General features: G+C 38.0%; 1 protein-coding gene across 19 annotated transcripts in view; it reads left to right on the forward strand.

The window, feature by feature from the left end:
* Positions 1-22,687, forward strand: part of hspg2 (heparan sulfate proteoglycan 2) — a 122,391-nt gene that overhangs the window by 11,909 nt on the left and 87,795 nt on the right. For all 19 annotated transcript variants that reach the window (XM_073812936.1, XM_073812941.1, XM_073812938.1 and 16 more), the window contains exons 2-3: positions 20,317-20,431; positions 20,504-20,569. In XM_073812936.1, coding sequence (XP_073669037.1) covers positions 20,317-20,431; positions 20,504-20,569 — 181 coding nt within the window. The remainder of the gene's footprint in view (positions 1-20,316; positions 20,432-20,503; positions 20,570-22,687) is intronic.

Genomic DNA, 22,687 nt, shown 5'->3' on the forward strand with positions numbered 1-22,687 from the left:
ACACAAACTTGTTCAACTTTAGGCGCGGCTGCAAGAACCAACAACCACATGACGTCAAAGTACCGCGAGAACGATTCGAGAAATCATACTATGTGTCGTTTCGTCTCGCTCTCGGGGCATTTTGACGTCTTCGCTTGATGAATTTGAACAAGCCTATAGGCTACACATGAGTGGGCGTGTGTCACGGTAGAATACATGCACACTTGTTTTTTTGTTTTGTTAAATAATTAGACTTTAAAATTCACTTTAGGAAGACAATACACGAGGCAAACGTGATTTTTAAATAGCGCATTTTATCATTAAAATCCCATTCAACATTAATGGTGATCTGAGGGGGCGGGATAGTGCCAGTGAGGGGGCGACGCCCCCTCACGCCCCCTCGTGGCGCCGGCCCTGGCTTGCAGACTTCCGGTGACACGAGTGACAACCGTATGGTCGTGTCCAGCAACACGAGAGAAAGCTAAGAAAAGTTAAACTTTATGCAAATGATGAACGATTTTTGGGAGCGACTACCAATGGGAACGAAGCAGTGAAGTATTCATTTGTTTATGACAACCTGATTTAGAAACACCTCATTGAAAGAGGTGGGCGACCATAGACTGTAAAAAAAGATGGACAACGCCAGTTAGCTCTCTTCCATTGGTGAAAAGCCGACAGTGTCCCGATATGGCGGTGACATCTTGGGTCTTGAGTCCGCGCAATAGCGATTTCGGGACCAGTCCTGCGCAGTAGTGAGCAGGAAGTAAAGCCGCGAAATCTAGGCACCGCCCTCTCTCTCGCAGAATGCGCATATCACAGCTGTCAATCATGACGTGACAGCACTGCTTTTATACCATTAAATAACTAACTAAAAACTAACTTATTTTTAAAACAAACACTTGAATTTACATCAGCGTTATTAAAAACTACAGTTAATGACGGAAACCAGCTTCGGAAAAAAGATAATTGAAGTGTAATTACATTGTTAAGTTGGTCTCAAGTCCCATTGGATAACATGGGGAGGCAGGGTTTATGACCTATACTAGGACCAGTCATTGGGGGGGTGATCAAGACGTTTTGGCTTCACATTTCAGGGCTTGTGGGCGACACACAGAGAGAAAGGTGCTGGTGGCCTGAACTAGGCAAGTACAGCCGCGTATCACCCCATCCCAAATGACCCCAGATCAAACAGGGGTGTCTTTGACATCATGCATGCTGCGCAGACCATTTCGTCCGGCATCTTGCTTTGGGCTGAATAGTTCACATAGCTGTGTCAGATGACTAAAAAAGCATCATCGTTTTCAAATTGATCCACTTTCGGGAGCTTCATTTTAATTGACAAAAATGCTGTCTACGTATGGACGGAATGCCAAAATAGAGAGAAATTAAATGTTTAAAGTAAAGTATTAGTGTGGACAAGGCCTTAGCCTGTGGGAAATGATGTTTGACATCTGTTTGTAATGAATGGGCAGGTGAGGCCCTTCGCTTTCCTTTATTGTGAGAATTCTCCCGGCATGCAGATGTTAAGTCGGAGTTGTGGTTGTTGCCTTAAAAAATGATATGTTTCAGAGAATTTAAGTCTGGTACACACTAATGTGGAGAAGGTCAGAGGTCAGTAGATTCAACAGTAGCTAGTCTCATTAGTTCTGTATTGTGTGCTTGACCTATTTCCTATTTCCTGTTACCTTTAGAGATCCAGTTCAGCCCGCCAGCTCAACATCCAATAAATATGTTGCTAATAACCTTGTAAATCTTTTACCAGCTGTCTGTTTATTTAACAGAAACGACTGGTTTTGTACTTGGTTATTGTTTCCAGCTTTATTATTAAGTGATTGTTTGTGTTGGATGACATGGCAGGAAGGCAAAAGTTATGTGTAATTTTAGTCTGGGAGTTTTATCAGCCTTTTCATTGCATGAGATCAAACAGGCGTGGTACAGTCTAGGGGAATTCCTTCCTTAGTCAGCCCTCGCTGACAATGGAGCTGTTATCCTGAGGATACACTTGACTGTCACTACTGCTATCACCTAAACATGCATCTTAGTGATTTAAAGTGCTGATGTAGTTTTTTATTAAAGACATTTCTTGTAACTTAGGATGCCACAAAAGCCTCTTTCTTTTAAGAATCTCAGTCAGCAAATTTGCTCTCCAAGGGAACTTCTCAGTCAGCCATAAAGCAAATGGCATAAACCAAATAAACAACCATTCATTCATTACTGCCAATTTTATATTAGTAAAATTTTAGCAGCGAATGTGCTTTCACAAACCTTTTTGTAGGTCAAGGGGTACTGTGAGGGGTCCCAAAGATTGGCATAATTTACAGCTGTAATTTTTAATACCTGTTGTTTCGTATTAGATCTTTGCAATGTATGTGCATTCAGTTTGTCTACACATTCTCATGTAAGTGTTGCGTTACACAGTATTTAAAATAGCAGCTAATATAGCCACACTTAGATTAGCACAAGGCTTTGTATCCTCTGGAACAACACCGGATAAACTGTACTAAGTTTACCTGAAGTTAAAGCAGAACTAAGGTTAATGTCTCTGGAAGGCAGGTCAAGAGATAAAGTTGGATTCTACAATGCTTAAAGTTTAACCGACACATGAATCATACAATGTATAAACATCCCAAACAGTATCAGTTAGTTTTATTTGGACAGCGGGACTGGGTGAGAGTTTATCTACAGCACAACAGCTTTTCCCAGCTTTCCACTGACCATCAAAACTCCCTCCAACACACACAGTCTATTGTCTTTGCTTTATACTGCTTAGGATTTGTCTTTACTGTGAAACTCGGAGAAGATAGATTTGTTAAGGTGCCACACTTTTTATGAGTCTAGGGTTCAAAGATAGAGGCTTAAAGTATGTTTTTTGCAAGTCATAATTTTACCCGGCATCCGTAACACAGCTGTTAGCTGCTGTTAAATAGATTATGAAATGGGAAACACATGGTGCAGTGCTTTATAATAGACAATTGTTTGGATACATTTGCGGTAAAGCGGTCTTTAGTCGGACAATAAAAATAAATGACATCACAGGGACACGAGGGGTCGATAGATGGGTTTGCTTGTAATTTTTTAAGTTTAGAGTCTGTTTGTGTTTGTTTTATTATTTTTCACCGGCCACCAATTACAATAAAGACATGGTGTCCATGTGGCCTGCTGTTTACTGTAAGATCACAGAGATATGAATTGACAGGCAGGAAATGACTAATTCGAGGAGCTCAGACGCAAACGGCACTAAACGCCACCTGCGTCAAAAATGAGAAAATGATATTAACCAAAAATGCTCTTGGCACATATTATACATTCATCTGATACTTTCCTTTAATTTGTTTAATCCCAGCCTCAGTTAATTCAGAAATACCGGTTTGTCTGATAAAAATGCTAATGTCAGACACACTTAGTAGGTCGCAATGCTGACATTGTGGGCACGCGCATCAAATTTCTCAGTCGAAAAATCTGTCGAAGTAACATAAGTGTTACTTTAAAATGCGTGTCATGCAATATCCACTTCTCGGCGCATGGTTGTAGTATTTTTTTTTACTAAATACTACAATAAATACATGAAGGAGAAAAACTATCGGAAGGGTTTGATATTTTAAACTTTCAGTCCTGAGGTGTTTTTATTTTACAGCAACTGTATGAAAATTTGTGTCACTTTCAACCGGTCGCTGTGCTTTCGGTAGACTCGGGGAACAACTGAAAAGTATGGTTGACAAAATATATATCTTTTATCTTGGTACTGACAAAATTTCATCGAAACCTATGGAGGAGAAGGTATTTAAATAAATCGTGGAAATTTGGTAGTCACGTTTGTGATGGTAGATTAGTGAACATCCTGTCAGAACATCAGAACTGCAGGCATCGTTCTAAAAACCATGGGTATGAGTCTGAATATGACAAACTAATACCAACTAAATGGCCTATTCCAACTAAAACAGTAAATGTTCATGACTTCATTTGAATGAACTTACAAAATTCTACAATCTGTCACAATTCCATGCAAATATTACAAGCAAAAACATGCAAATTAGCAGCATTTTCAGTCACACACCTACCATTGACATCCATATATAATTTTTCCCTCTGATTTCTAATATTACAAATATCATAACTTTCTTAATCCTCAACGGATTTTTACAATCAAGGTATCTTTGTAAATGGGAATGTCTGCTCTGTCTTGTCATGTGATAAATGTTGAGCTTTGGGGTTTTTGAAAATTTTGTCATCATACGTACACTTAGCAGGTTTTGCATTTGAGCTCTTGAAATGTTAATTTGAGTGATATTTCAGGACCCTTACTGAATTTTGTTGATTAATGTCTTGTACGTCCTTGGCTTCCATAAATAAATTGCACTTACCGCACTTTTAAATACCATCCATTACAATGTTTTAAAATACTCTTGCCAATAAATCACAGTTGCTAAGCTCAGTTAAAGGCAGTCTGACATCATAATTAACGAATGAAATTTAATCCTTTCCTTTTGTAATTTCTTCTTTTGCTGTCTAAATTGCATAGTGCCCAGATAATTATAGTCCAGATTTATATTTTATAGGCAATATGTAAACACATAGATTCAAGTTTCTTGTTCATTATCATCTCAGGATATGCTGTGTTGAAAAAAGCAAGGATGCTTCTTTATAGGTAGATAGAAACTCCTTTAGTTTTGTCTTACACTTGATGGAAACATTCGTGGGGCTTCAAGAGTTTTTCCTTTCTGACCCAGTAAAGATAATCCTGTAGATTTTGACCGGCCAGATTCTTGATCCTTTATCAATGGATGACAAAGCTAAACCCAAGGATTTAAAATCATGAATGTAGTTAAAATGAGCCAATTGGAGCATGTACATTTCAAGATGAAGTAGGCACCTGATTTCCTCTTAACTAAATAATTGGCTGCTGAAATTAGGGCTGCAGGATTATGATAAAAATAACTGTTGATTATTTACCTTGATTTGTAATTGCGATTATTATTGTCAATTAATAGATTTCTGATAACTTTCTGTGAAGCAGCTGCATGGTAAATTCTAAACATCCAAAACTAAATATAATGTAAATATATGTTGTTAGTAAAAAAATCCAAAACAAATGACTAAAGGACACATCAACTTATCAATTTTAAAATTTCTGATTCACCACTGTATTTGGTACCCAAACACTTGCGAAACGCGCAAAAATGGAGAGCTGTAAATAAGGCTTTGGCGCTATGTAATTGTTTCACCTGTAATTGTAGTCCCGATCGTTTAGTCGTGCAGCCCTAGCTGCAATGTCTTTACTATAAACAATTTGCACTGACATACCTTGTGCCATTTATATATCATATAAATATATCAGTGCCATTGTTTTGTTTCAAGATGCACAATAGGCATTTTTATTTCTAAGATGCGTTTATAAAAGCTACTTAAATGTAATTATTTACGGGAGAACCGGGGCGAAATTAACGCGGGACGAAAGTAACAAAGTGATATTCTCAGAGCCCTGACTACATTTGCATTCCAAACTATGACCGCATCTTAAGCACGCAATCCCTGACGGAGCTGACAAATACTGTATTGCATTATTTTGTCATCATTTTGTCATCGTTTCGGGTTTTTTGCGGTCTAGAAAGCGGTTTTTCGACCATGATAAGTAAATTCCTATAGCGGTCATTTTTTCTTATAAAATGTTGTGTTACTCATTTTATGTTACAGTACTGACCAATCTAGAGGTTATTTAGTGCTCTAACACATCCTGAAGTTTGCCTTCTCAGAGTTTTTCCAAAATAAAAGTAAATCGATTTTAAATGTTAAAAGCTCCTGTTAACACTTGTTTCTTTTGTCCCGCTGCTAATACTGTTGCATTATGTTATAGTGTCTAATTTGATTTAATTTTAATTAATTACATTTTTCATAGTTTTGATACTTTTTTTTTATTTTAAACAATTAAGGTTTGTACTGTCGGGTTGCTTTTAAAACATTTGATAAAACTGAAATTTAAAATGAAAATGTAGTTTAATTATTTTTTGCAAAGATAAACTACAAAATATGTTTGCAGTTACATATTAACAAGTTCATAGTCATAGTCATGTAAATTTAATAAAAACAAGTGTAACCCCAAAATCTATCTTGTTTTGTTGTGTTACTTTTGACCCACCTGTCTGTGTGTTACTTTGGTCCCAGCTTACAGGGTCAAAAGTAACAATGCGCTACTTATGATCAAAGTGAAATTATATGTCCTTTTACATTTGTTAAAAATTCCACCTGGTATTGATACACCAGACTTGTGAAGATTTATCTCTGTTTAAAACATTATCTTTTAAAAAGTTTTTTCTGAAAAGGTACTTTCGCCCCTGCTCAACTCTAACTCAAACTTAACCTTACAACCTGTCTGTGAATCCAGGCCTTTGAAACTATGTACAGTCTCTTGACAGCATTACGTTCTAGATTATCCGTCATCTGTTAAGAGGTCTATCTAAAAAGTACAGTATTAAAGACATTTAGGCCACATTGAAAGGATTAAAGTAAACATTTCCAGTAAGTATAATTCATGGCAGATATTATATGACACATGAATAAAAAGTTCTACACAATATCCTGTTTTATGGACTCGGTGATTTAGAGCAGCTACAACAGTGAGCTGTTTGTGAATGACAGGTCTCTGGTGGTCTTAAACTGCTGAGCAATGAACACCTTTAGCACAGAAATGTCAGTAAAACTGGTCTTTCCTATTTGTTTACTGGCGCGTGGCCACAACTAACCTCAACTGCAGTGCAGAACATTTAGTTGAGTTTAGTACATACTGAGCAAAGACGCCAGGAAGTGAGGAAAGCTTGGATGAAGTCTCACAAAAGAGGCTTTGACTAAAGATGCAGTCATGGGTCCCACCTGAAAAAATTCACTCATAAAAAATAAATATCTTTCAGAGTATTTTAAAAATGTGTACATTTATTTTGTCACTCTTTTAATATTTAACCATGAGCAGTAACATAGTTTTTTATTTGCAAACAAGGTCATCTGGGTTCTTCAGTCTTCCTTTTTATTTTAACCGATACTTTGAGCGGAATGGTTTCTATGTAAAACATTAACATTGTGACAGTAAGGAGTGTAAGAACAGGACAATATGTTTTTTTTCTGTGGAATTTACTACCTGAAAGAATGTTGTCCTCTGGCTACTGTTATCTTAGATCCAGTGCCTGAAGTATACTTACACGGTTTCACTGAAATTTACTATTAACTGGTCAGAATGTATAACCTAGGGCCATGATGACACAATGGAGAAATGCATTGTTTAAAATAACTTTTAAAAGATTAATGAAACTTTTTTTATAGACCGTTTCATCGGACGCACGTGCGGTGACGCGATTAAACGTCTGGTCGGAACTTTGCTTCTGGTTTCTGTTTGTTTAATGGTCTGACTAGTTACTGAAACTCAACTCTTAAAAAAAATACCTCGTCGAAAATAACAAATGTTCTGGTTCTAGGTAATCTACGTTTCTTTTGCTTGTTATATAAATAAACTACTTTAAACGGATTTTGATGTTATTTAATCTTAGTGGAGCTTAGAAGTTACGTGTTTTCCACGAAAGCCGCTTGTTCATGTTGTTACTGCTGAAACCGTCTAGAAATTACACCAATCTAAGAACATAATGGCCTAGCCCTTAAAGCCAATTTTTTGCACATATAAGAATAAGGTCTGAACTTACTATAACTATTATTTTTAGAGGATTTAAAAAAATATTTCCTATAGAATTATTTACATTTTTAGATTATCATGATCAAAAATTATCATTACCGCAACATGATATTACATTAAATATATACATTTACAAACTCATGTTTCGGTAATGAGAACTTAAAAGTTGTCTAGGTACTATGACAAACAAAATTTTAACTTTTATTTGGAGAGAAAAAATAAGAAACCACTTAACTGGTAGCCATCTTGAGTGCCACAGTCAGGACAGAAGGGTCAATGGCGCTGTAGTGTTTTGTTTTCTGTTCCCTGTGTCTTACCTGCTATAGAGAATTTCATTTATACTCCACCTTATCAGGGCTTTATAATTTATTTTCCAAGTGTGGTGCATGTACAGGTCTTTGAAGCCTGCAGTGATTCCCTTTGATCATATGATAAACTTCCTATTTGATTTATTTGATTCTTTTAAAACTTATTGCAAATCATACCAGAAACATTATACTGCATTTAAGGTACATTTGATCACGCTTGTGACTTTTCCGGATGGATTTTTAAAAGAATAGTTCACCCGAAAATAAATTCTTTGTCACTATTGACTTGATTTTTTCTGTGGAGCACAAACTTAATAACTTTTATCACATTACATTTATTTATTTGCCAGATGCTTTTATTTAAAGGGGGATTAAATCCATTACAGTTGCTCTGTTACCAAAATGCTCTAACAATTAAATTACAGGAACCCTATTTTTTATTATTTGATTTTAAAACATGTAGGATCAGAAGAAAGTAGCAGCCAATAGTCTCTCACTGTTTATTAATACACCATAGGTGCCTTGTAATGAGCTTATACACTCAGTCACCCTATTAGGTTTCTAAACAACATTCTCTATAGTTCAAATGATGTTATGACATGCCTGAACCATTGTCATAGCTGACCTTTCCAAGCCCGCTCACAAAGCCACGCGGCCAAATCCACTTTAATTATGACATAGCTGTCTTAAATGGAGCCTGGACCTTGAGAGCATATTGTAAGCAGTTATCCGACATAAAACCTCTCTTCCCACACTGGCACAGGCAATCTTAAAAGAATGGGTTGTTTCCTTCACATTTTTCTTTGGCAAAAATAGGCTGCAGAATATTATTCCCATCATTTTGTCTCATTGTCCATTGAATATTCGTATTTCAGTAAATGCACAGAATGATTAAGTTGCATCACGCATTCCTTAAACATCTACGTGCAGCATGTAATAAATGGAGATTTATTCAATTGGATTTGAACGGAGACCGTATCACAGTGAGTTTATAGCCAAGATATCAGGTGGTGCCAGATTAGTGGTGAGAGCGAAGGAAGTTTAATTCAACACTACTGGCTTTGTGGGAAATCGGAGCTCGGTGAGAATCAACAAATATCTGTCACTATATTCCTTTGAATTAGTTAAGCAACATGGCAGGTTCATGCATGTAATAATTATTTTGCTATTTGTTTTGTTATTTACTATTTTCCGTATTTATTAAGCATCTTAGTAAGCCCAACATTCATTTAACCAATGCTATGCATTTTGGGCGGGGCTATCTATTTATCCAGCCAATAGCAGATATTATTATTCCTATTATTATTATTATTTTCAACTTGTGCTTTGTTGTAAAACAGGTGGCTCTCTATCGTTGTCTTTCTTAAACTCCTAAACTTTCAGGATCTCATCTACCATCACTGTGTTGACATTCAGGTTTAGTTTTTTTTTGACACATTCCCTTCTGAAAAACGTTATTCAGTTTGATTATGTCCATATATGTGCCTCAGTTTTCATGCGGTGTCACTTTTCAAGGTAATATGTGTTCACTTTCTTGAGGTCAAAGTTCCTTAGGAAAGCGGACAGTGTGTCTTACAGGCAAGAAAGGGGTTTCTTTTCAAATGACAGCTTGTTGCAGTTCAGAGGCCCTTCCTGTTATAAATAAACAGCCCTTCCCCTGCATGCTGCCACCATTCTCAGCAGCGTCCTGCTCAGCTGTCGTCTGGAGGAACTGGAGCTGCCTCCAAAGTGCAGGTCACCATTAAGCTCCTGTTACCGGAAACACTGTTGTATTTTTAGTCCCTTACATTGCCCTGCCATGTTTATGTTTATTTGTAGTCAATGAAAAAGAGGCCACGAATGTTCTGACTTTTTACAAACTTTTTGTAATTTAAAATTATATTTCTGCGTAAAACACTTACCTATTACCTATAGGCTAGCATGTGTATTACGTGTGCTACATAAATAAACTTGCCTTGCCTACCAGCTACTTACTCTTTATCCAGGTTTATGCACTATGAATAAATTGTGTCTGATGGTGGCATTGTTTACTTACACGTGTTGTCTGTGTTGTTTTAGCATCTGACCCGTGACCAGCTTTATTTAACTGTTAAAACGCAAATAGTGCCTACTTAAGCAATAAGATATGAGAGGGTGTGCTGGTAATAAGTTAGAGCTAAAGGGCGTTGTTAGGCACGACGTAAAGTCACACAACCCTCCGATCACTATCGTGAAGCCAATAGAGAAGTAACTTAAACTGCAATTCATTGACTGGCCACTAGAGGCAGGCTCCAAAAGGGAGTCAAACACCATAGACCCCCCATGTCCAACTTTACAGCAGAAATAAATGTTTTTACAGTCTGGTACAAAAAGTGTTTTTGGCCTGTATAGCTAATTTTCCCTTCATGACAACTGTGAAGGAATTTTTTTGTAACCCATCCGTTTAAATTTTATTAAAGGGATAGTTCGGCCAAAAGTGATATTAAACCCATGATTTACTCACCCCCAAGTTGTCCGAGTTGCATATGTCCATCGTTTTTCAGACAAACACATTTTCGGATATTTTAGAAAATGTTTTAGATCTTTCAGTTGATTAAATGTAATGTTACGGGGTCCACGACCTTCAAGTCCAAAAAAAGTGCGCCCATCCTTCACAAATTAAATCCAAACGGCTCCAGGATGATAAACAAAGGTCTTCTGAGGGTAATCCGCGCGGTGTTGATTGTAGAAATATCCATATTTAAAACTTTATTAACGAAAATAAATACCTTCCGGTAGCGCCGCCATCTTAGTCGCGTCTGCATTCAGGAGAGAGTATTAGCGTAGTGTACGCACTTTTCTTAGTGACGTATGACAAATTCGGAGGGCGGGGGCACAGAGCAGCAGCAGAGTAGCCTCCGTAGGCTGCGTAAGATCTCATCCTGAATGCGGACGCGACTAAGATGGCGGCGCTACCGGAAGGTATTTATTTTCGTTAATAAAGTTTTAAATATGGATATTTCTACAACAACACCGCTCGGATTACCCTCAGAAGACCTTTGTTTATCATCCTGGAGCCGTTTGGATTTAATTTGTGAAGGATGGACGCACTTTTTTTGGACTTGAAGGTCGTGGACTATGGGTGGACCCCGTAACATTACATTTAATCAACTAAAAGATCTAAAACATTTTATAAAATATCCGAACATGTGTTTGTCTGAAAAACGATGGACATATGCAACTCGGACAGCTTGGGGGTGAGTAAATCATGGGTTTAATATCACTTTTGGCCGAACTATCCCTTTAAGCCTTAAAGTTCTGCATAATTAAGGGCGTGGCCACTTGAGTGACAAGTGAACTGCCACTGCTGTCACTACTGCCGAGCTAGGCGGGCGTGGTTTCAGCAACCAGCTCCACCCATGTCCTGCCTCTTTACCCAATTTCAGTTATCCAATTTCAGAATTATCCAATTCTTTACCCAATTACAGTCTATTTCAGACCATAGACTGTAAAAAAGATGGACGTAGTGTCCGTGACATCACCCATAGGTTTCTGAAGATCGTTTTTGAAGCTTAAAGGTCACGTTCTTTCTGATCCAATTTTTTTAATAAATTGTGTGAAAAATACTGCGTTTTTTACACATGAAACATGAACAAAAAAAATTTTTGTACAAGGCTCTAAATATATTATTTTCTACTGTAAAGTTGCCCATTTTAACATGGAGGTCTCTGGGAATTGACTCCCTTTTGGAGACAGCCTCAAGCGAAAGGTTGCCCCTCGGTGGTGACGCAATGCCAAGATGGTGACGGCAGGCCTCGCCAACTATTGGCTTCAAAAAAGCCCTTCACAAACCAATGGGTGACGTCTATCTTCACATTGTTTACATTCTATCATATAAACGCAACTTTCATGAAGTAAAATGACTAAAAGCCTTTCTTCCACCAGAAAAAATAGTCCCTGAACCACTGTGAACAAGGGTGGTGCGCTGTGATGCACAAAATCATTGGGTGCAGCGGTCATTACTACATAGATAAATTCTAATAAAAATACATATTTTAATATTTTACCATGTGACCATGTCATAACACTACCAAATATAAAAAAAACTGATAACTCAGGCAAAATGGACATACGTTTTATGTGACAACAACAATAAATGTTTTTTTTTTGTTAAACGTGCATATGTGGTATTAAATTATTTAAATATTTATTTAAAATCTCATGTCAAGGGGGTTCAGCTGACTAAAACGTTTGAAAACCCCTAGCTTAAGCAATTTTTACAGAACTCTTAAAAAACACAGACTACAAGTATTTGCTATACTGACCCATGTTTTATGAGCCCTGACCATAATATCTGTGGCATAATTGCAAAGGTCCATAAACTCGGTCTGCATTAACTTCACCTGTCAAAACTGCATTCCAAACTGAAACAGTGGAGCGACTGTGGCTCCTCAGGATCGTTTTGAATGTGTAAATTGGAGTGTGCTGACAGTGTGGTCTGAAGCAATATTGAAACCTTGGGATTCATACATAGGGGGTCTGGAAGAGTGACGCTCCCCTACTGGGGTGATAATTGAGGGGAGATTTCACCTATAGGTGCCATCTGGGCCCTCACAAGTAGAGAAAGCTGCTTTCACAGGAATGCACTCACACATTTGGCCCACCCAAAACACAACTGGCAATTAAGATGGTATCAGTCCACTTGACTAAAGCTGTAGTTCAATGGACACAATCAGACTCCAAATGTGACCAGCTGAGTTCTCTGTTTATTATAGTGTCAAGGCAGTTAAATCATTTTTAATAGACTGTGCCCACTCCCTTGCTTTTGGTCATATAGCGTCATGTTGTCAACCCGTCTGAGTCATGTTGTCAAGTCCAGGCAACTCTTTTTGTAGTTGCCATTATTAGAGTTGGATAAGGTTTGTCTTCTGGCTATAGACCTGGTTTTAAGTGTAGGCGCGACATCCAGGCTCCTGTTTCGCGACCGTGTTATGCGCAGCCCCTGACTCTCTCTGACTCGAATGTCATCATGTCAGAATGCATCAGTTTGGTAGCACTACCAATTACATTGCTAAAATGGGCACTATTATGTGTCAGAAAACTTAAGACAAGGCAACTCCCAAAAACTTCCCTTCATTCAAAGAAAGCTGCATTTTCAGACTTTCCATAATAATGTTTTTTAACCACATCCATCTTGCATTGCACTTTCCATTGTGGCTTGTGGAAAGGAAATTAAGTAGATGCACCTTGACAACATAAGCAAAAACGCCCATTGACAAACATTCTGTTTTGCACTTTTTTGCACCGACACCATCATTGCAATAGTGATGTGAAATCCACTAAACCTGGATTTTTTGCCACAGGATTCAAAGCAAAACTGTGTACTTTGAATGCTGCTAGTATGCACTAGGATGAAGTTGGCTTTTCTGATAACTAGAGATGTACCGATTGCAATTCTTGGCCGATTTCCGATTCTTCTGTAAGTGTGACCTGCTGTTACAGATTTTTGCAGATTCCGATTTTCTTGCTTAGAACTATAATTAAATGATCCTCATTTTACAACACATCTGCGACGATTCGACTGTGCATTAGTTGAACCAGGCTTCTCCTGTCAAAGAATCGAATCTTAGACTATTCGGGTCACCCCTAACTAGGACTACAGTGTGTGTATTTATGCAATGATATTTGTGTAGATTGTGGGCATTCTGATCACTTATGGTTTTATTATTTTATTATTGCATTTATTCCAGCAAAATAAAAGGCTGACAACTTGCATTTAGTGATTATAAAGATTGCGTGAATGTAGGCTTCAATAATGGTGAATGAAGGGCCCCACAAGAAGTAAAGCCCAGGGGCCCCTTACAGTGTTATTGCGGCCCTGCGTACACACCAAAAGCGGGGCATCGCGATACTTGCTCTAGATTACTCGCGGGATTTAACTTCGTGTCATGCGAATTTTTCACTCGCGTTGAATATTTCCAACTTGGGCGAAGATGCGTTTGAGGCGAATACCGCATGTTTTCGCGGGAAACGCGCCGCCCATATCACATCATTCGCATCATCCCACGCGAGGACGCATCTGATTTTGCATTGACTTTGTATGTAATCTACTCACGCAAATCGTTGAACACACATCTGGTGTAAAACCACAGTTAGGGTATGTACCTTTTGCAAATCGTAAACAATGACTAATAACACTTTTTTTTCAAAACGATTCATTTTTAAAAAAATGTGAATCGGACAATAGGTGATCTTTAATGCTGGTTTTGGATAACGGTCGAGTGCTGCTTCCACTGCGAGTGTACGTGTGGTCTGTGACGTTATTGGCAACAAAAAGACCGGCTCATAATCGGAATGTTGTGAGACTGACCGGTCGGTACCGGTCCATGCCGCTCATGGGTAAAATCGGCCAAACCCGGTCTCTGGCAGGTCGATCGGTGCATCTCTACTGCCAACACATATGTTTCCACTTGAAGGAAATTGCCAGAGCTTTCTGGGTTCCTAAATGTTTGCTGTGTCGTGGATAAGAAATGTGACCCAATCCCAGATAATGTCATTTTTTATTATCTACATAAAATCATGTAAAGAACATTCTGTGTGACATGTTATGAGCTTATAAAAATGGCTTTGCAAAAAAGTGCTCATTCTTATAGTCTACGATAGTGCTGCTGATAAAGGAGACCACCGTGTATGAAGATCGGTAAGAGGCTGAGCTGGATGACTGCTCCAACCAGAGCCACCCAATAAGGAAGGCATGTTCATTCCACAGACAGAGACTTTGTGCAAAAATGAGGAATAGCAAAATGTCTAAACAGCTTCCAGCTTAGATTTCACCATGGGAAACAGCTGTGATGGACACATTTTGAAAGCACGTATGTCCAATCGGGCCACTACGTGATGGAATGCCTGTGGGAGGGAGTCCTCACTAATTCCCAAATGCATGCCATGGCTCCACTGTATGTGGGAATGCATGAATGACCTGGGGGAAGATTTTGAGTTGCTGTAGGCCTTTGTCCACCCCCCCACCCCGTGCAGAAGACCGTAACGACTTGTTTAGGAATGCGAGCGCTGTGTAAGTGCATGATAGAAGTGGATGAAGTGTGTGTGTGTTGTTGTTGAGAGGCTAGTGTTCAATATGTCAACCCTTGTTTGTAGTGGTCTGTTAAGCCGAAGGATCTTTCATCATGTTCTTTGTCCTACAGGGGTTTGAACTGAAGTTTAGTGTCAATAGTGTCAGCTTATCAGGATTTTGACATCCTGTTAGGGGTTAAACTTATAGTGAAATCGCAGCTCTCTCAGCAGTATGTTTATTTTTTTCTTCACGTACGTGTACATGCAAGCGTTAACTCTTCCTGTTGTCGTATCCCTATTGTCATCCCTTTGGTTGTCAGGTTGTGTTTTCTATAGCTCTTGTGTGTGATGAATATGGAAAAAGTGAACATGACAATTTTCCCTCTATTCATCCAGGGCTTTGTTCTGAAACCCTATAGTTGGCCACATAGGAACATATTGAGTGTTTAGTCATTTTCATTTAAATTGATAATTAAAAGCAATCAAGGGGACTATTTTCGGTCAGTGCGTAAAATAAATAATAATAATACTGCTGCAGTAAAAAAGTCCTTGATTATTACGCCAGTTTAAAAGTATAGTCTTAGCCATGTCTGCGTAGAAAATCGCAACTTTTAATTTTCAGTCAGTCTTAGTACACGATGTAACTACAGAAGAGTCAAGTTTTAAATAGGAAAAATATCGAAACTCTTTGGTTATTTTTTTAGCGCTAATGCTAATGGTGCTAATGGTCTAATAAGATTCAATGAATTGTGCTAAGCTATGCTAAAAGTGCTAGCGCCAGACCTGGAGATCAGCTGAATGGATTTCAAAACGGTAAGAATCAAATGTTTAAATCTAGGGGAGCTGGAAAATGAGTATATTTTCAAAAAAGTGGAATGTCCCTTTAAGTTAAAAAAATAACTACTTAATTCCTGTAGGTCACGATAGAGCATCGCATTAGCTACACAAAGGTCATGGCTTTGATTCCAGTGATCCAGTGCTTGAATCCACTGTAAGTTGTCTCTTTAGACGCTTTGATTGGTTTTAGAACATCACCTGTCACCAATTCACCCATAGCTTACAACTCTCCTCAAGAGAGTGCCAGGACTCAAAGCCGCCCCTTATCAGTGCACTAAGTGCCTTGTATGAAAGCCGAAAGTTAATGGAAGCACTTTTAAGCACATTTACAGTAAGGTTTTTTGAATGGAGTTCAGATTGTTTGCCCTCCAGTGTGTCTGTGTCAGGTTGTGCTTTGGACTTAGATGAGGGTATAAAGTGCATATCTCAAACTATCACCCACTTAGGGATCTACAGTTTACATTCCATTTGCGTGTTTATAAAACCTGCCATGCATGCTCACATTAACTCGAGCCTTACGTAATACAGTGTGGCAAGTTCAGAATTTCACTGGTATTTATTGCCGTATTTCAACATTTTATTCTGTTTTACAGTCAGTGCATTTAAGGGCTTGTTTCCTGTTTGTAAGTTATGGGCTTACATTGAAGCTGAAGCAAACAAGTTAATGGGTTAGAGTTTTAAAGCATTGCAACATTTCAACAGTCTGATTCATAGAAATGAACTTATCAGCTTTGCTTGATTTTTGATGAGGAAGTCAGTCTAGTAATGTGGTGCTTAGGAAACCTGAACAAATTAAAAATACTTTTTAAAATCATTCAAAATTTTGTTTCAACAGCAAAATCATTCATGTACAGGAATATTTTTTTTAAACATTTTAACTGTTTGGTACTTTCAAACAGCCTTATAAAAGGGGAATGTTGAAAATATTGGATGTAAATTAATGGCAGAGTTTGCAGTCAGGATGTTAGTGGAGCTGCATGATAATAAAGACAAATGTAATTGCGATATGTATTGCAATACGCTGGGTTATATGATGTGCAATATGTGATACAATAATGTTTACATTTGTAAAATCAATTTAAATTGTATTATTAAACAGCTTTTTGGAATTCTTGATTCTGATTGGCCAGTCACAACATTTGCAGATTTATTATTGCCAGGTATACCATTGTGCTGTTGAATGTTTTATTTTGATTAGTTGAGAAATGTTCCATGGGGATGCATTATTTTTCGATGAACGCGCACCTGATGTCTTAAAATGACCACCAGGGCAATGTCTGTGCTAACTGTGGTATAATTGACTCCACTTCGCGCCGCATTACCACCTTGGGTGTGCATTATTTTAGAATCATTTAATGGCCCGTCGTTAATTATTCCTTGCATAACAACTGCTCAAAACTAGTAACACACGGTAACCCGGATGCTGCAAATAATTTTTACAGGTACAGTTTAATATTACACAAAACTTACACAATATTACACAATATGTATTTTCATAACATACAGTATACTGTATGACATTATATTTACAAATGATTAAACCAAGTAGCGTTAAAGGGACACTCGACTTTTTTTGAAAATAGGCTCATTTTCCAGCTCCCCTAGAGTTAAACATTTCATTTTACCATTTTGAAATCCATTCAGCCGATCTCCAGGTCTGGCGTACCACTTTTAACATAGTTTAGCATAATCCATTGAATCCGATTAGACCATTAGCATCGCGCTCACCATGGCTGCAGTAGGCGCAATAATATTACACAGTCCCCGAAAATAGTCCCCTTGTTAACTTTCAATAGCAGGGGACTATTTTCGTACACTGCGTAATATCTACCTACTGCAGCCATGTTACGGCAGCAAAGTCCTTGCTTATTACGCCAGAATACGAGTATAGTTCCTAGCCATATCGGCCTAGAAAATCGCAAATTTTAATTTTCTGTTGGTTTTAGTACACGATGTAACTACAGAAGAGTCAAGTTTTAAATAAGAAAAATATCGAAACTCTTTGGTTATTTTTAGCGCAATGCTAATGGTCTAATCAGATTCAATGGATTATGTTAAGCTATGTCAAAAGTGGTAACACCCGACACAGTGATCGGCTGAATGGATTCCAAGAAGGTAAAAATCCGTTGTTTAACCCCAAAGGAGCTCAAAAAAGTACAGTGTCCCTTTAAAACATTTAAACTATTGTGATATGCACATTTGCTGAATTTTTTCTGATTTCGATATCTCTTTCAACACAATACTATAATGTCCGTTTAACAGCTGCACTTGTTTGTGCACTAAATGTGCACATAAAACCTTTTCTCACAGTGCTTTTGCAAGCAATTGGATATTGGACGTGGATCTGAATGGGGGTTAGACATGCCAGAGAGGGGTGTGTGTGGGAGCAGATTATCTTCCAATACACTTCAGCAGTGCACATCTGTCCTTTCTAGACATCATTATAGCTCTTTAGAGGCTGAATGTGAGTCACTCATTAAGCTTAGAGGGACCATCACGTTCCTCTTATCGGCTCTTCGTGCTTATCAATTGTCTGTGGGCAGCGATGGTGATTTGGTTCCTCGCCTTGTAAACAACAGCTGGGCAAACTGCGGCAGTCTTGAGATGTTCCAGCAGGTTCAAATGTCACTTGTCGAGCTCCGGGACCTGATGTTGCTCTTTGTTTGATCTACTTTGCTGTTTCTGTGAAACAAACAGTTGGCTTTGTGAAGAGCATGATTGAAAAGCAAACACTGGGATTCCTTTGCTGTGTGTCTGTGCTATTATTTATTTTGGCAAGGTGATCTCAAGCCTTTTAAAGGTGCTGAGTGACCTAAGATTTCGAGCAGGTTGAGATATGAATTTTCCAGGCGAGTTATATAAAGACCCAATAACAGCGATCTGATACCCCACGTCTTCCCATCCTCCAAAAGAACTAGTATACGAAGAAAGCAGATGTACCAAAAATTTTGAATTGTTGCAGATATTTCACTTTTTGTCAATTTTGTCAAATAGTTTTTTAATACTATAGTATCTCTCTTTTCCCCCTGTGCTGTCATATCTGTAGACGTATTGTATATCTTGGCACATGTCTTTTTTGCTGAGTCTTCTCAGTAAAATGATGCTACAGATATGAATGAATAATGACACAGCGTCTCATTCTCAGAGGGCTCGAGGGACGGGGAAGCAGTCGACAGTCAGACCAAAGGTTTGCTGAGCAACTCCGATTGAAAATAATTTGCCAGTCAGCGCTTTCCTTTTGCGAAAGTCCCAGGATTGTTGTTTCAGAGTGTTAAGTCAGGGGAGAAAGGATTTGGGGGGGAGATCAAGTTATTTATTTTTGGGAGCTGGTTAAATGGGAATGGCGGCCATGATGGAGATGTAGGGAAATAGGAACTGGCAGACTATGAAGACAGAAAATGCCAATCATGGCATGTTGCCAAACACGTACACAAATGTAAAGATGATAAGATTGGGGGTTTAACTAAACAAACATAAAAAATGCGACCCTGCCTGTGAAATCCAGGTTTAAAGGAACAGTATGTAAGAAATTGATATCAATTAATCATAAAATGGCCCTGATATGTCACTAGACATTAAGAAATAATTTTCATTTCAAATACTTATATTACTGACAACAGTGGTCTGGCCAGGATATTGTCATTTAAAAAGTGGAGTTGCAGCCCTCAACTGATGTTTATGTTGTCATTTTGTGTATTGGCCACCAGTTGTGTTACTGCAGTACCAGTTTTAGCCACAAGTTTTGTGATTGCAATACCGGTTTTGGCCACAATCCTACATACTGTTCCTTTAAGTCTCATAATCTAATTATGAGATTAGAAGCATTAAAGTTTGATTTCAATCATTGATATCACTTTGACATGACCATAAATTTGAGAAACTATTTTATGTAGAAAACAGAAAATCACAAAAATTATTTTAGGTGGGTTTTCACAGGCAGGGTCACATTTTTGCTCAAAGTCTAATAATTTGTACTAGATCATGATAAGGTTTATAGTACGAGAACCAATATTTAAAAGAGGTGAGCATCTTAAGCAAACTCGGCTTTATTGGAAGCTACAGTTATGGCTATGATTTTATTACCCCTCAGGGGTGTGACATAATCTCTCAATGATAAAGTATTTCCTGAGTACCAGCCCTGTGTTTAACCATAGATTAGTTTGTGACCTGAGGCATAAAAGTTGTTTTGTCACACAGATTTTTTTGTATCTATCATTCTTGTGTAAGGAATTTACCATGGTAAATTACCACCCCCTCAAATATATAAACACACGCTCACTGATGTTTACGGATCATGACACCGGGGGCTGTTTTGCATGCACTTTGTGATGTGTCCGATATGCATTTTTTTGTCCAAACACAACACAAAGGCATGATATTTATCTCTCCCTCCTTCAGTGGAGCCGGAGGCTGTTGTTTCTGCCCCTCCTTTCTGTTTGAAAATGCTGATTACAATCCCATAAATTGTGGTTTCGTGTGTTTTGTCTGCAGGTGGCTCAGAGCTCCAAAGTGTGGGATGAAGTGCCCTTTCCAGAGGATTTAGAGGAGGAAGACAAGCTGCCGGGAGGTTACGTGGATGATGAAGAGTACTACGAAGGCTCGGGAGGTACGTTTCCTTAAGATTCTCTAAAAAATATTCAATGTTACAGTTAAAAAAACATATTTTTTCCCCATTCAGAGTCAAACAGTGGAGATGAGGATGGAAGCACTCCGGAACCAAGCACGGTGTACCCGGGCACAACAAGTGAGAAAATATTCATCTGTCTATCCTATTGAGAGGAAGTATTACTTGAGAGTAGCACCTATAAGTATACATATTAAAAAGTTGGAGCAGTGGTGGACAATTGGAAAGTACAGCTTTAAAAAAAAGAGCCAATCATCAGTTGTTAAAGGAAAACACCACCGTATTTCAATATTTGACTATGTTCTTACCTCAACTTTGACAAATTAATACATACAGGTTGAAGTGCTACAAACTAAGTGATCTTCCGCCATGCAATATAGTTCTCAATTTTATCTGCTTAAAATTAACACGTTTTATTTTGCACCACCATACTTATGTGTAACTACTCATGTAACAGTCTTTACATAGGGAAAACATGGAAGTGTTTGGTGGCTTTTAAAGGAACACCAAAGAGTTTTTTTTTTTACCTTAAAATAGCATTTCCAAAAAAGTTTCAATCGTTCAACCACTCGAAACGGCACTTTCATATTCGCTTTGCAGCCCTCTATTGGCCAAAACCGCACTAAAGAAGTTTCCAACCGTCGGGTCACGGTCCGAGTGAAAACTACAAAAACTTGCTTTACGGCAGACCTACAATCCAATCAGAGCCAGCTTTGCTGCAGTAGGCTAAATTATTTACGACAGTGGTAATGGACAATTCCGCTTCCAACCTGTAGGGGGAGCAAAGAGCAAAAACTCTTTAGTGTTGCTTTAAATTCATCCCTGTTTGGATCCTAAGGAATGAATGGGGCTAGGCTAAATGCTAACACATTCACAACGCGCTGTACAAAGATTAAGTGTACGCATTGAAAGAAGACAGATATGTATTCATTCATCTAAGCTGAGGTAAGAACATAGTAAAATATTGATAAACGGTGGTGTTTTCCTTTAAAGAATGATGATATTCTAGGGGTGTGACCTACGTGAAGTACTTGATGGCCTTTGCACATGTGCAGTAATTGGAGAAACTTGGAAAAGTTTTTTTTTTTTTACAATTTGAGGTATTGTTTATATCAGGTTGAACTTGCTGATTTTATTTTGATCTTATTAGGCAAGAATAAATATACTATTCTGGTCCTCGCCCATTCAAGTAGATTGGACTTGGCCATGTAGGCGCAGAGTGCAATGACTTCCTTCAAAGAGACTTTAAATAGCCATGTTTCATATCACTATGGTACAAAAGAGGTCTAAACAGATTCTGCTGTAAAACCGGAAACAGTTTAATCATCTTTTGGGGCATTATTTAGAGTTGTCGTATATGTCTGAATTGTGTCTCCGGCACATCCTGACACTCGTCCTTTTTTTCTCAGTGAATCAGGCGTAGTCTCGTCATAACAGGGCCCTTTAGATCTGTGTCAGAGATTCAAACAATGCAGACTTCTCTTTTCACCAGATGAGCAATGGAGGTGAATGCAAAGCGCAACATGTAAAAGCTTGCAACAGATGATGCAAACAGTGATGTCAGACTGTAGTGGTTTCCCAGACATTTACATATAGCAGATCTGTTTCTTTTTGAGTGAGCACTTTTCTAATATTGTTACGTGTTTTGTGTAGTTGTACAGCATGTCATATAGTTGGGTCCAGTCTGAACCCACAGGAGTTCATATGTATTTTACAAGTAGGTTTATTTGTATGAATTTGTATGAAGTAAATCAGATTATTAGAAAAGAAACCATCTCCACCCCTATCATCGAATTAATACTAATTAGTCACTTCCTAAAATGCATATGAATCACCATGAGATTATAATTTTTCATTACATTTTTGCAATTAAATAAAACAAAGCTCAGTTTCTTTTAGTATTCTATTTAGTAAAGTCCCCATTTTGCTTTATGCAATAGAGCTGGCATGACCCCTAAAAGTTGCGCAAATTCAGATGATCCCAGTCTAATTTAAGAAAGTTACAAAGAGCGTTTCATGTACTTATGAAGCAAAGACATCTGAGTTAACGGCCCAAATTTGATTAGTAGTCTATAAATAGTGCTGGATGTCAAATATTGTGAATTAAAATGAAAGGTTTCTTGATTTAATTTGTTTGAAATTACATTCCCTAGATGGTTAATGTAGTCTCAGACTATTGGACTCCACTAAAAATTGTAATCCAGTCAGTTAATTTGGTTTTATCCTGAAAGTTGTGTG

This window comes from Paramisgurnus dabryanus, chromosome 21 (assembly GCF_030506205.2).
Source record: "Paramisgurnus dabryanus chromosome 21, PD_genome_1.1, whole genome shotgun sequence".
NCBI classification, from domain to species: domain Eukaryota; kingdom Metazoa; phylum Chordata; class Actinopteri; order Cypriniformes; family Cobitidae; genus Paramisgurnus; species Paramisgurnus dabryanus.